The following is a 15,240-nucleotide window of genomic DNA, read 5'->3' as shown; positions in this document are numbered from 1 at the left end:
ATTACAGCAGTATGTACCGGTATGTTAGCTAAACTATCCTTACGAACCTCATAGCATTACAGCAGTATGGACCGGTATGTTAGCTACACTATCCTTACGAACCTCATAGCATTACAGCAGTATGGACTGGTATGTTAGCTACACTATCCTTACGAACCTCATAGCATTACAGCAGTATGGACTGGTATGTTAGGTACACTATCCTTACGAACCTCATAGCATTACAGCAGTATGTACCGGTATGTTAGCTAAACTATCCTTACGAACCTCATAGCATTACAGCAGTATGTACCGGTATGTTAGCTACACTATCCTTACGAACCTCATAGCATTACAGCAGTATGTACCAGTCGACCGATTAGTCGGAATGGCCGATTAATTAGGGCCGATTTCAAGTTTTCATAACAATCGGTAATCTGCATTTTTGGACACCGATTATATTGCAATCCACGAGGAGACTGCGAGGCAGGCTGACCACCTGCTACGCGAGTGCATGCAGCAAGCAGCCATGGTAAGTTGCTAGCTAGCATTAAACTTACCTTATAATAAACAATCAATCTTAACATAATCACTAGTTAACTACACATGGTTGATGATATTACTAGTTTAACTAGCTTGTCCTGCGTTGCACATAATCAATGCGGTGCCTGAAATTGTGTCAGTTCTCTTGTGTTCAGTGCCAGCAGAGTCAGGGTATATGCAGCAGTTTGGGTCACCTGGCTCGTTGCGAACTGTGTGAAGACCATTTCTTCCTGAGAAAGACCGTAATTAATTTGCCAGAATTTTACATAATTATGACATAACATTGAAGGCTGTGCAATGTAACAGAAATATTTAGACTTAGGGTTGCCTCCCGTTCGATAAAATACGGAACGGTTCCGTATTTTACTGAAAGAATAAACATTTTGTTTCCAAAATAATAGTTTCCTGGATTAATTACCCAATTCTCGTATTTCTGTGTGTTTATTATATTATAATTAAGTCTATGATTTGATATAGCAGTCTGACTGAGCGGTGGTAGGCAGCAGCAGGCTCGTAAGCATTCATTCAAACTGCACTTTCCTGCGTTTGCCAGCAGCTTTTCGCAATTCTTGAAGCACAGCGCTGTTAATGACTTCAAGCCTATCAACTCCCGAGATTAGGCTGGTAATACTATAGTGTCTATAAGAACATCCAATAGTCAAATGTATATAAAATACAAATGGTATAAAGAGAAACAGTCCTATAATAACTACAACCCAAAACTTCTTAACTGGGAATATTGAAGACTCATGTTAAAAGGATTGTTCTAGCTTTCATATGTTCTCATGTTCTGAGCAAGGAACTTAAACGTTAGCGTTTTTACATGGCACATATTTACTTTCTTCTCCAACACTTTGTTTTTGCATTACTTTAACCAAAGATGTTTCATTATTATTTGAGGCTAAATAGATTTTATTTAAGTATTATGTTAAGTTAAAATAAGTGTTCATTGAGTATTGTTGTAATTGTCATTATTGCAAATATATTGGAGGACCAAAAAAAGCCAATACCGATTAAATCGGCCGATTTAGATATAGATACTCAGTACTGAGTGTTGCAACCAAAGACAGACTATTTTTTACACGCTACGCGCTTCAGCGGTTCCATTGTGTGCTTGTGTGGCCTACCACTTCGCGGATGAGCCATTGTTTCTCCTAGACGTTCCCACTTCCCAATAACAGCACTTACATTTGACAGGTGCAGCTCTAGCAGGGCAGAAATTTGACGAACTGACTGTCTCTGACTTAAGCAGCCATCGTGTTTGTTTTTCCCACAACCAGAAGGGGAGTAAATTACACAAAAGCACACCATGATGTGATGTGACAGGACTCAGCAGTCACAATCACACAATCTTTCCCCTTGTCAGTTCTGTGAGAGAAACCTCTCTCAAGTCTTTGTTCTGTGAGTAAAAGTGAAGACAATCTTGACAGTAGAGATGTGATCTGAAAAGCCACTCGGAGATAGAAAGCAGCCCCAAAGCTCTCTACCTCTCAGTCCCTCCGTCTCTCTCTATCCATCCTTCACGCTCTCTCCCTCTCCCTCCATCTCCCCCTCTTCTCTCTCTGCATATTTCACATCCCTGTGTGTGTCCCAATTACTGGCTGGCAGACCCTGCCCTCCAGTCAGGGAGAATTGAGACGGTCTCCCTCCCTCAGACTGTGTGACCCCCTAACCCCCCACTCTGCACCTTCCATTCCCTCTCCAGCCCTGGTTCCTCCTGGTTTCCAACTTTCCACTCCTCCCCATCAGAGCTGAGATTCTGTCTGTAGCGCATGCATTAATAATTTCAGTGATCACTTTTTCTTCCTCTGTAGCCGATGAACATCACAAGCAACCACAGGCATTTGTCTAAACCCTGCTCCAATAGTTATATGGGAAGCTAGTGTCTATGGGTAACGTCTGTAACAAACTATAGCACCATGACCAGGTCACTAATCGTCATGGTTGTTAGCAATGATGTCCGTTAATGTAGTTAAATAAAGGTTCAATTAAATAAAAATAAATAAAAAAACGTCATCCTGTCTAAATACAAAAAATCTGGAACCCCCATTTCCTCCGAAAGAGGAAGGGAGAAAAACATTTTTTTATGGTGTGATAAGAGGAAAATCAAACTGTCTTTGATGCCTCTCTCCTTCCAACTCTCTGCCCCTCCTACTGTGAGTTCTCCCTGTCACCTGCTAGCTGGACACACACACACACACACACAGGTGAGAAAACTACAGTAATGAGAGAACATGCTGGGGGGGAGTTGGCAACACTCAATAAAAAAAAACGAAATCTGCCACACACATGGGTTTTACTGGTGTGACACCAAATAAATAGTGGCACAAATTGACACTAAGTCATAGTCAACAGCAGTGGCTCCCAACTCCGGTCCTTAAATACCCCCAACGGCACATTTTTGTTGTAGCCGGGGACAAACATACCTGAGATTCAACTCATTGAGTGCCTGATGATTAGTTGACAAGTTGAATACGCCGTGCTTATCCGGGGCTACAATAAAAATGTGAACTGTTGGGGATATTCGAGGACCTGAGTTGGGAACAACTGGGCTACAGCATATGTACTGGGGCGTATTCATTGCGCCGATTCTGTTGCAAAACGTTTCTTAAATGGAAGCAACCCTTTAGCTCAGTGGAAGCAACCGGAACGAAACGGGGAGGGTCCTAACTACCAGAATTTGTCCAATACAACTTATAGTTTTGCTCACGTTTGGTTCTTAAAACGATTTCCGTAGCTAATGAATACATAGCTCTGCCACCCAGGTTGGTGTGGACATGCTGTTCGAAGTCTGGATACTTGGAGGCCGAGTAGGCCAAGTCCGGGGGCTTGTCTTTGTAGCGGTTCCATTGACCTGTTTAATGACATTTTCACTTCATTATGGAGGAAGAACACATGACACACGATTGTACATTTTTAAAAAGGGTTGGAACGCTAAAAAGTTAGCTAACTGACATAAATGCGTGTAAAATACTACATACAAAAGGTAAAACTATGGGGATAGTATCTAGCTTGTTAGCTAACTAAACGCATTAAATCAGTAAACTGCAAGTTAGCCACCTAGCTAAAGCACATTTCAACTCCATGCCAACACGATGGCTATATAAGACCTCTCTAAATGAGATGCCTAGCGTTAGCTAGCCTCTTATTATAATGGTAGTAACTTGAATACCTGAAATATTCGCTCGGGAATATATTCGTATGTAGAGTTGTCTTGTACACACGATCTGAGAACTCACGTTGGACTTTTTTTGCATAAACGATATAGCGTTTCTTCTGTGATGGTGGACGAAGTCACAATTCTGCGACGAGACATTGATTGACGTCGATATTCAGCGCATTCAAAACAGTCAACATTTTGAAGGGTCAGGGCTATCCGGGATCTTTGGTTAGTCCCTACTCTAAACCTTAACCATAATTTCTTACCTAACTATTTCACATTCCTACTTCAATTGAGGTATGGATCCCGCCAGCATGGATATTTTGAAGCATGATAGGTTGAGGCTACATATCATCAGTAGTATCCCGACAACAATTTATAGTTGATGTTGAGTGTGTGTGGTTGAGTGATCTATTCTCCACATACAAATGATCCTTCATTCAGAAGCAGACGGCAAAATGATGGCAATTGTACACCCTACCCACCCAGTCAAACATTTGCAAAGGGGCAACAGTAAAACAGATTGACACTTGCACAAATGTATCCAAGTTAATTAAAATATTGCTTGAGCAAGTATATTTGAGTCATAACCTAAACTGCTCAGCATGATTAATCTGTTCCCAGAGCTGCATTTTACACTTCATCGATATTTTTCAAGATCATGAGACATTTTTAGTGTAGTCAGACAATTAGACATAGCAGGAAGGTGCCAGCCAGGTGGAACCATGCACTTATCTGGTAGATTAGTTATTTATTTTGCAAAGACACCAACATGGTCTTAGAAATGTAAGATTTAGATTTTTGGGTCTGTTAATGTAAATTGTCAATCACATTCTGTTTCAAGTATGGTTTCCATCATCTCTTGGCATACATAACAGCTGTGAACATTAAAAATGAATCCCTACCATTATATTAATACTTCACACACACAGTATACTGGCAATATGTAATTATGATCATTTAATGATCTATAATTTTCTACCCAAGAAAAAATACATGCCATTCACTGAAGAAAATCATGAAATGTTAAGACTCGCTTTCCCCGAAACCTTTAGCTCAAAATCAGAAAATCACTAAATGAACTGATCTGTGGTAGACATGTAATATATCAAGCAGTGCATGTTCTTTGTTGAGAACCCCCCCTCCAACCCAATAAAAGGACAACGTTTACATATTTTTCTTTAATTATGTTGCAAACAATAATGACATCCAGATATTTTGTTAGCAATTTTGCTGTGTGAAGAGTGAGAAAGACGTTGAAAGCAAAACTATAAATCCTGCTCAAGCTGTGAGAAGTCTGAAGCCCTCAATCTATTCACAAGGCAGATTATAGCAGACAGATGGACTTGAGACTGGGGGGGAAGGACCAACAGACAGTGCAAGCTTGTCTGCCAGTCCCTCTGATCCACCTAGCCAGTGCAGCATAGGGATTGCTTGGGAGCTGCAAATGGCAAAAAGTGATTTCTTTTCACAGGGAAGGTACAATAGCACAGTTATGGAAAGCATTCATTCAATGACAACTATATTACAAGGGGAGACACACATTCTCCCTCTGGACAATTTGTTTATAGACCTTTTTTGTCTAACCCAAGAAAAGGAAAGCTGAGTTTTTTTTAAATAACAATAAGAGTCAAGTCAAATATCCATTTAGGCTCACTTCAGGCCAGGTTTCGAATTTACACACAAGGAACCTGATATGGTAATCCTGAATTAAGCCAATCTAAAGAGAGAATCGGCTTAAATCAGGAAGCTAACTTAGCCTAGGATTGAGAACAGAACAGATCAGGACATCTGAATGCTGAAGCTAAACCATGTCATCTTACTGTAGTTACATTTTTTTGGTTTCAGCTAAAACACGTTTTATGGTGCATCAGCACCACCATGTCCAATTGTCCTATCGATGGTTGGTGTAACGGAATGAACTCACGCCGACTCTTCAATCAAAGTCTCTCCCTCCCTCTGACTGACAGAGAAAGGTGCTTGGAGAAAGACCTGTCTAGTCTGATTAAATACATGGGGGTCTCTAGTCTAGAGGAGGCATAAGTGGTATTCTCTCAAGGAGGCTTCTTTTCTCTCAGAACATCTTTAGTCTGCCACAATCCCATCGCATATAGAGGAATGAAGAAGCCAGTTCATACATTTACAGATCTGTCCTCCTTTCAGCAGCAACAAACAACCACATTAAGTACAGTGAGGTCTGTCTGCAGCCATCAAGCCAGCCTGAGCCAACCTGTCTGGTGTCTTTGAAAAGTCAATATGCAAAATACACAGTATACATACATAGATACACAGGGACAATACACCTGCTTACTGGCAAGCAACAGTAGGGGTACCACCCCTTCTCATAAGAGACGGTGTTCTCTTATCCTACTTCTCGCTCTTTTTACAGTATATAAATGTGTCAAGTGGACAGACTATCCTTTGACAGCTTAGCGGAGTGGCCTGTGGCTGATTGAGTCTGCGTCTTAAGTGCACTAATTTTAGGGAATAGGGTGCCATTTCAGACTCGGCCTGAGTGTTCAGTGGCTTACATCATAGCACTTGAACCAGAAAGGCTCACAAGACCAGATGGCTCAGCCTCTGGTACAACAGGGGTACATGCAGCAGTGGTATTGTCGACAGGTCAAAGGGTTCATCACACTAGCCACTATGAGGGTTCAGAGGTCAACAGCAGCAGCTAGCTACATCCAATCAAATACACACAGGAAGAGGAACAGGAAGTTATTCAGCAAATAAGCTTAAAATAATAAAATCAGTTAAGTAAGTGGAGTATTTTATTATTACAGAATTGCATCATAATGCAAAAAGGCTGATTTAAAAAAATGATATTTTGTTTATGCATTTTATTGAGTCTTAATTTCTCTTCGGTCCCCAGTCGGACAAAGGACCAAAGAGCTAACGAAAAGCAGGGATGTGCAAGATAATAGGATTCTTCCTCACCTGCTGCAGAGTAGGAAGCAAGATGTTATTTTTTGTTGTTGGGGGGAATGGTTGGTCTCCATTGTCATAGATAGATTTGGTTAGATTAGAATTAGTTCCAATTGTCATTTTTCATTATTTCTTCAGCCTTCTAGCTCATTAAGATGAACAGAATATGATACAGATGTGCTTGCCACCCCAGAGACTACTGCAATGTGTTAGAGTCAGTCCTGAAGAGTTTTGACCCAAGAGCTCTTCCCTAGGAATGGTGTCTAAGCATTCTCCTGTGCACAAACAGATCCTAGTAGGTCTAGCCCAAGACCAACGTCGGTCTGTGGCAAGGGAGCTGCTGTATGTAGTCTTAGGGGTGAAGATCCCTATACAAGAACTACAACCATCAGACCTCTACTGTACAGAGAACACAATCATTCATTAGCATGTCTACTGCTAGCATTTGATTTCATCACCAACTGAATGAATGAATCCCCTGAAAGTTACCCAGTCAGTTCAGTGGAAACACAGATTTGGACACTTACCTACAGCTCAGTAAAAAGCTTTAGTTTACATGTCTTTCTCCCCCACAGAAACAGCTTTGTTACCTCTCAATTCTTTGTATTTTTCCAGGGAGATATTTTGCACATCAAAACCAGAGGGGCAACTTTGACTCCTTGTCATGCTATGACGACGTCTCTCTGACTGTGTCCGACTCATTTGAAACTTGCATATTTCATCCAGAGCTAAGGCTTAAGCTTACCCTCCCTAATTTACACAGCCCATAGAAGCAAGCAGCACAAGACAATGGCCAACTGAGCATCAAATCTCTTACATGATTCCTGTAGTATAAGGGATAATAAAACCCAGCTGACACCTGATTCGTCATATGGTTAGAAAAAGGGAGAAGGTTCAGTTGAGTCCAATGGAAATCACTCAGGTTAGACTTGAGACAACAGTGAGACATCTTACAGAGGGAGGGAGACACCTAAAGGTCTTTCTTTTCAAGTGCTTGAGATTAAAAAGAGGTGATATCCCTGAAGTCAGTTGCTAAAGGGCCAAGTGCTAAAGAAAGGCTGAGGCGGTCGGTCGCCTGATCAGTTGCGGCCAACCATACGGTCCAGTACCAGTCCGAACAGACAGGGGGCAGCGTTTCAGGGAGGAGTAACCTCACGCTATCGGCTCACATTGCCTAAATGCTAACCTGAAAGTCATCAGTCCACTGAGTTTTCAGCCAAAATGCTAACCCACTGAAATAAGGGCACCAGCTGCGCAGCCTAGCCAGGTTAATTCATTCAGATGCCAATATAGAAAGGTTCCGATTCAATAAACATAATTCAGTCATTGGATAGGATAATTCTAAGCCTATCAGGTGTGGTTTTGCTACTGAGTTTAGGACGCGTCGTCATGACAAGAGTACAAAGCTGTTTTGTTTTCTCAACCCCCAGATGACCGAAGATAGACAACAGTTTGAAACAATCGTATATGCAGCCATTAATATATTATCTAGTTCCACATGAAGAGAAATGGTATGCACACTTCAGAAGTGATGTTACAAAGCTACAGATTATTCCAATAACAAAACCCCCACAGACAGACAATCTCATATCCTCCGACATCAAGGGATTATACTTTTCCTTTTCCCCCTCAAAAAGGTCACTGACAGACTACAACAGTGAAAAGGAGAGAAAATAACAAAAATAAAATAAACAGGGGGAAAAAAAAAGTGACAAAAATAATAAATCTGACACGAAAAGAAACGACAGTCGTTTTTTTAAATTATCAGTGTTAGCGCCCTACGTTTTACACCCAGTCAAAGAATGTGTTCCAAAAGGCACCCTATTCCCTGTAGTGTACTACCTTGGATCAGGGCACATAGGCCCTGTTCATAGGTATTGCAACATGTAGGGAATAGGGTGGCATTTGTGACGCACACAAAGAAACATCTGCCTTCAATAAGTAGGTAGGTAAGGCTGCATGTGACAACAGACTTAGCCAGCCCCACCCATGTTAAACCTATGGTACTTCTAGACAACCTTATGTAAATTTACAGTATACAATTTTGGATTCATCATCACCATGCAAGAACACTTTTTTTGCTGTGTAACATTTAATAGCTCAATCTACATCCAGAATAATGTACATAAAAGGACCATAGTTATTGGACCAGAGAGCGTGATGACAGGATAAGGTATTAACCATGGTGTGTGAGTGTAACCAGAGGTGATGAAAGAGATAGTGTTAGGTGGGATGTGGGGGGGGGGGGGGGGGGGGTGGAATGAGGCCTATAGGAGGTGGGGTGAGAGGAGTTGGGGTGGTAATTGGGATGATGGTGGTCCGATCTTCTTAGGCCTGGTCGGATCAGCGACACTCCCACACTTTTACTGTTTGATCTACGCTCCCGGTGACAACATACGGCGCATTCTTGTGGAAATCTGAGGAGGAGGAGAAAGGGCATCAGTACAAAGGAAGAGTAGATAATTTGTCTTTTTCACTTGCTTTGGCCATGTGAACATGTTTCCCATGCCCACAAAGCCCTTTGAATTTAATTGAAATTAATTGAGAGAGAGAATCGGGTTCTATCCAGAGGAGGTGGCAGAATAATTAGTTAACTTCCACATTAAAGGCCATTTATCAAGCATATTCCATTTAGCAGTATGACCTGAATATATCATTATTTTATTATCAATAGTTGAATTGGGGCATTTCATTAACTAGACAAAGCTCTTTACCTCTTGGTACATGCATCACACAGAAAAGCACAGCACATCAACCTCAACAAAAGGTGTTTTTGTCTTCTCCCCCCAAAATATCCAAACAATAGCTTACAGCAGTGCTCTGTGTGTGTGTGGCTAGATTTCAGAGGCTGAGGCTTCAAACAGCACTAGCCTGACAGGAAAGCTGGCTGGATAGCTGGAGTCTCCTTCTCCGGAGACTTCCCTAGCCTTGATCCGCTTAGAAGAATCAGATTTGAGGAAAATTGGGAAAATCCTGGAGTATTTGTCTACCTCTTAGACCCCAGCTGCCAGCTAGCAGCCCCCAGTATATTGAGCCAGGCAAGACCAGTTTATCATAACTCTACAACCCCCACCCCTCTCCTATCCATCTATCCCTAACCCCATTCAACCAACGTCCAAAACAGCTTTGTCTAACCCCTGCCTGATCCTCTCACTCTGGGGCCTATAGCATGATGCACCCGAGGGGGTTAATGCAGAGCCTCCTAGCTCACACCTCAATAGACCACCAAACAAAGAACTAACAACTCAGGAAACACCAGGGTTGAGTTCACTAAGGACATGGAGATACAGGCAGGTACTCCCTGAACTTAGCCACTGAGATGAAATCAAATGTTTGTTTCACGTTGCAAAATGTTTTGTAGTACTGAGTGATTAGAGCTTTTTGAGGTTAGTTCTGTTCGATTATAAAAAATAACGTTTTTTTTTTATTTCAGTTTCAATCATATTTTTAAGCATTAAATGCACTATGCATTATGTGGATTGAATGCTGTAACAGAATAAAACATTAAATAAAAGTAACATGATGATAGTGACTGCCTATTACTGCTCATCACTTATTAACCATAATTTAAATATTTCAGTTGTGTATATTACATTTGTTTTATTTGATGACTAGTAATCATCTCATCTTTACAGAGCTGCTGCATATGGTGTCTGACAAAATCCCTATTTTGTAGTTCTTTAAAGTAAATAAGGCATATTTTTATGACTACTTTTTATGACTCTCTATATCATCTCACGATTGTGAATTCTTCCCTCTTCCCTAGTAGGCATAAAAGAAAGACTGGACAAGGAGATGTGCAATGGATTATGGTCATTGTAGTTTATTACACCGCTTTATGCGTTAAACTATGTAGAATATTGGCCTGTTGGAAACTACAACTCTACTATGTCACACAGTTCAGGCTGGATCTAATTTATCTCTAGAGAAGCTGTGCAATGTGCGCATTAAGCTCACAGAAAAAAAACAACTAAATTGAATTCAAATAATTGAACAGAACTCGGATCAAATAGTTGTTAAAAAAATAAATAATAATCAGTTCATAGCTCAGCGCAAACATTTTGCTACTGTGTGCCTACTAAAAAAGGCCCAGCAGTAACTGGCGCTGACTGTGACTGTAGGAGAAGAGAAGATTGAGAGCGGCTTACCCAGAGAGGTAACAAAGTGTTCATGGGCACTCAGAGTCTTCATGCAGCGCTTGTTCTTGTAGTCCCAGATCCTTAAGGTCTTGTCGTCAGCACAGCTTAATATGAACTTGCCTCCGGGGTGGACAAGCATCCCGCGCACCCAGTTATCATGGCCAACCTGGGACAATAGTGTTTGGTTAGAATTGTTAATACAAAATCTAACCATGATAAACCCTGATGAAGACAGCTTGGCTGTCGAAACGTTGGTAATTACATTTTTGCACCTGAGCTCCTAGAGTGTGCGGCTCTCTTTAATTTTCAAATACAAAATCTAGTGCCAGTTTCCCCAGACTGCTCCTTGACTAAAACAAACTATGCTTAGTTCGGGAAACCAGTCAACCGGAGACAGTGTGTTCGGTTAAGACTAGGGTTCAAGAATGTCAATCACATTACAATTCAAGTCATGTTATGTGAAGAATGGAGTCGGCATCACTAATGGGGACATTTTTCAATTAAAAACTGCATGAATCAGAATGACCATTATCGAATGTCTGTGATTAATGGTCCACTCACCAGTGTCATAAGACACATCCCAATGCTGACATCCCACATCTTGATGGTCTTGTCTCTGGAGCCAGACAGCAGGAAGGGGCCCGGCTTACCACTCTTCTTAGACTGGAAGGACACAGGGAGAGAACGAATACGATGAGCTCCAATTGCCGCCGTAAATTGCCAATACAGAACCTTTAGCAGTGTTCACTTGGTGGATATCAACCCTATGATTATTTTGTTATAAGGGCTATGTGCTGCCAGCAGCCCTCTGAAATAAATGCATTTTTGTACCACAGCCTTCGATAAATAAATAGCACCTTAGCATTAGGGGAAATGGACTACAAACGGAATAGTTATCAGAGAATGCGTCTCAAGAGCAGGACAGACTCTGCATAGATACAGTGCCATCGGGAAAGTATGCAGACCCATTGACATTCCACATTTTGTTACAGCTTTATTTTAAAATGGATTAATAAATACAAATCCTCAGCAATCTACACACAACACCCCATAACAATGAAGTAAAAACAGCCTTTTAGAATTTTTTTATTTAACATTTGCAAACATAACTACCTTATCTACATAAGTATTCAGACCCTTCGCGACAACTCGAAATTGAGCTCAAGTACAACCTGTTTTCATTGATCATCCTTGGGAGTGCACCTGTGGTCAATTCAATTGATTGGACATGATTTGGGAAGGCACACACCTGTATATACAAAGTCCCCCAGTTGAAAGTGCCTGCCAGAGCAAAAACCAAGCCATTGAGGTCGAAGGAAATGCCCGTAGAGATCCAAAACAGGATTGTATCGAGCCACAGATCTGAGGAAGGGTACCAAAACATTTCTGCAGCATTGGATGGTCCCCAAAAACACAGTGGACCCAATCATTCTTAAATTGAATTAGTTTAGAACCACCAAGACTCTTCCTAGAGCTGGCTGCCCAGCCAAACTGAGCAATCAGGACAGAAGGGCCTTGGTCAGGGAGGTGACCAAGAAACAGATGGTCACTGACAGAGCTCCTGAGTTCCCCTGTGGAGATGGTTGTCCTTCTGGAAGGTTGTCCCATCTCTGCGCAGCACTCCACCAATCAGGCCTTTATGCTAGAGTTACAAGATGAAGCAAAGGTTCACTTTCCAACAGGACAATGACACTAAGCACACAGCCAAGACAACGCAGGAGTGGCTTCAGGAAAAGTCTCAGAATGTTTGAGTGGCCCAGCCAGAGCCCGGACTGGAACGCCATCGAACATCTCTGGAGAGACCTGAAAATAGCTGTCCAACCTGACAGAGCTTGAGAGAATCTGCAGAGAACAATGGGAGAAACTCTCCAAATACAGGTGTGCCAAGCTTGTAGCATCATACCCAAGAAGACACGAGGCTGTAATCGCTGCCAAAAGGTGCTTCAACAAAGTACAGAGTAAAGGGTCTGAATACTGATGTAAGTGTGACATTTGTTTTGTATTGAAAATTTGTAAAAATGTGTACACTTCTAAAAAACAGTTTTTGCTTTGTGATTATGGGGTAGTGTGTAGATCGTTTTTTTCAATTTAATTAATTTTGGAATAAGGCTGTAACCTAACAATATGTGGAAAATGTCAAGGGGCCTAAATACTTTCCGAAGGCACTGTAAGAGTGTATCTGAACACAGAGTAGAGCAAACTTGCACTGGAGGGACCTTACAGCTGAGGGCAATATGTGATAGACCAAATTTGCACTTAAAATTCAATTGTTCCATTTCCACAAGCTCTGTGGTGCAGTATAAATCATATTTTTTCCATATTCACCAAAACTACCATCCATCTATTATTTTAAAATCAAATACCATCTTCAGCAGCTAAGCATGCACGAGGAGGACATACAGTTGCAGTCATACACCTTAGCCAAGTACATTTAAACTCAGTTTCACAATTCCTGATATTTAATCCTAGTAAAAATTATCTGTCTTAGGTCAGTTATGATCACCACTTAATTTTAAGAATGTGAAATGTCAGAAAAATAGTAGAGAGAATGATTTCAGCTTTTATTTCTTTCATCACATTCCCAGTGGGTCAGAAGTTTAAATACACTCAATTAGTATTTGGTAGCATTCCCTTTAAATTGTTTAACTTGGATCAAACGTTTATGGTAGGCTTCCACAAGCTTCCCACAATAAGTTGGGTGAATATTGTCCCATTCCTCCTGACAGAGCTGATGTAACCAAGTCAGGTTTGTAGGCCTCCTTGCTCGCACACGCCTTTTCAGTTCTGCCCACATGTTCTATAGGATTGAGGTCAGGGCTTTGTGATGGCCACTCCAATACCTTGACTTTGTTGTCCTTAAGCCATTTTGCCACAACTTTGGAAGTATGCTTGTCCATTTGGAAGACCCATTTGCGACCAAGCTTCAACTTCCTGACTGATATCTTGAGATGTTACTTCAACACATCCACATAATTTTCCTTCATCATGATGCCATATATTTTGAGAAGTGCACCAGTCCCTCCTGCAGCAAAGCACCCCCACAACATGATGCTGACACCCCCGTGCTTCACGGTTGGGATGGTGTTCTTCGGCTTGCAAGCCTCCCCCTTTTTCCTCCAAACATAACAATGGTCAATATGGCCAAACAGTTCAATATTTGTTTCATCAGACCAGAGGACATTTCTTCGAAAAGTACGATCTTTGTCCCCATGTGCAGTTGCAAACCGTAGTCAGGCTTTTTTATGGCGGTTTTGGAGCAGTGGCTTCTTCCTTGCTGAGCGGCCTTTCAGGTTATGTCAATATAGGACTTGTTTTACTGTGGATATAGATACTTTTGTACCCGTTTCCCCCAGCATCTTCACAATGTCCATTGCTGTTGTTCTGGGATTGATTTGTACTTTTCGCACCAAAGTATGTTCATCTCTAGAAGACAAAACGTGTCTCCTTCCTGAGTGGTATGACGGCTGCGTGGTGCCATGGTGTTTATACTTGCGTACTATTGTTTGTACAGATGAATGTGGTACCTTCAGGCGTTTGGAAATTGCTCCCAAGGACGATCCAGACTTGTGGAGGTCTACAATATTTTTTCTGCAGTCTTGGCTGATTTCTTTTGATTTTCCCATGATGTCAAGCAAAGAGGCACTGAGTTTCAGGGTAGGCATTGAAATACCTCCACAGGTACACCTCCAACTGACTCAAATGATGTCAATTAGCCTATCAGAAGCTTCTAAAGTCATTACATCTTTTTCTGGAATTTTCCAAGCTGTTTAAAGGCACAGTCAACTTAGTGTATGTAAACTTCTGACCCACTGGAATTGTGATACAGTGAATAAGTGAAATAATCTGTAAACAATTGTTGGAAAAATTACTTGTGTTATGCACAACGTAGATGTCCTAACCGACTTGATAAAACTATAGTTTGTTAACAAGAAATTAGTGAAGTTTTGAATAACGAGTTTTAATGACTCCAACCTAAGTGTATGTAAACTTCTGACTTCAACTGTAAGTATTTATTTTGTCTTCAGAACCAACTAATTATTTATTGGGCACTAGGCAAACAAAGCATGGCCAGATGTGTGGGTGGGGTATTATACACACAGAGATACAAAAGCCATTACATGCCACCGAGTTCTGCAACAGGGAGGGTGTTCTAACAGTGTGGGTTCCCCTGAGCAGGCTCATCTCAGCACCCCCAGTTTATAGAACATAAAGTGTGACAGTATAATTGATGACAGGACAATCCTATCTGAACCGGATCTGCTACTAAGCCCCAAGTTCTTTAAGTCTTCAAAAAAAGTGATTAAAGGCGAGCGTAATGGGGTATGTATGTTTACATGTGTGTGTGCGTCTACTCTTCTGGCTTGAGCCTTAGCCAAGTTCAACAATACCATCACTGCATTGACTTAGCACATCAACCATTCAAATGGGTAAACACAGAAACAGAGAGCTAAAGAGGAAAAACTGTCTGACGCTCCTTCCGTGAGATCTGAA

At 41.3% G+C, this 15,240-nt stretch overlaps 1 protein-coding gene and 1 pseudogene across 4 annotated transcripts in view; both read right to left on the bottom strand.

Moving 5' to 3' along the window:
- LOC110507704 (RNA N(6)-adenosine-methyltransferase mettl16-like) overlaps positions 1-3,779 on the bottom strand; it is a 29,329-nt pseudogene extending 25,550 nt beyond the window's left edge. Inside the window, exons 1-2 of the transcript XR_016492426.1 lie at positions 3,743-3,779; positions 3,271-3,376 (exon numbers count right to left, since the gene is read on the bottom strand). The product of XR_016492426.1 is annotated as an RNA N(6)-adenosine-methyltransferase mettl16-like (transcript). The remainder of the gene's footprint in view (positions 1-3,270; positions 3,377-3,742) is intronic.
- Positions 3,780-4,848: 1,069 nt separating this feature from the next.
- LOC110507703 (lissencephaly-1 homolog A) overlaps positions 4,849-15,240 on the bottom strand; it is a 62,995-nt gene continuing 52,603 nt past the window's right edge. For all 3 annotated transcript variants that reach the window (XM_021587863.3, XM_021587865.3, XM_021587864.3), the window contains 3 exons: positions 11,311-11,412; positions 10,759-10,915; positions 4,849-9,027 (listed from right to left, as the gene is read on the bottom strand). In XM_021587863.3, coding sequence (XP_021443538.1) covers positions 8,954-9,027; positions 10,759-10,915; positions 11,311-11,412 — 333 coding nt within the window. In that variant the 3' untranslated portion in view covers positions 4,849-8,953. The remainder of the gene's footprint in view (positions 9,028-10,758; positions 10,916-11,310; positions 11,413-15,240) is intronic.

The sequence above is a fragment of the Oncorhynchus mykiss genome, chromosome 27 (genome assembly GCF_057628025.1).
Source record: "Oncorhynchus mykiss isolate SJ-2025 chromosome 27, ASM5762802v1, whole genome shotgun sequence".
In the NCBI taxonomy this organism is placed as follows: Eukaryota; Metazoa; Chordata; class Actinopteri; order Salmoniformes; family Salmonidae; genus Oncorhynchus; species Oncorhynchus mykiss.
Note: the sequence above shows the minus strand (reverse complement) of the source record. Positions and strands in the feature narration are given on the sequence as shown.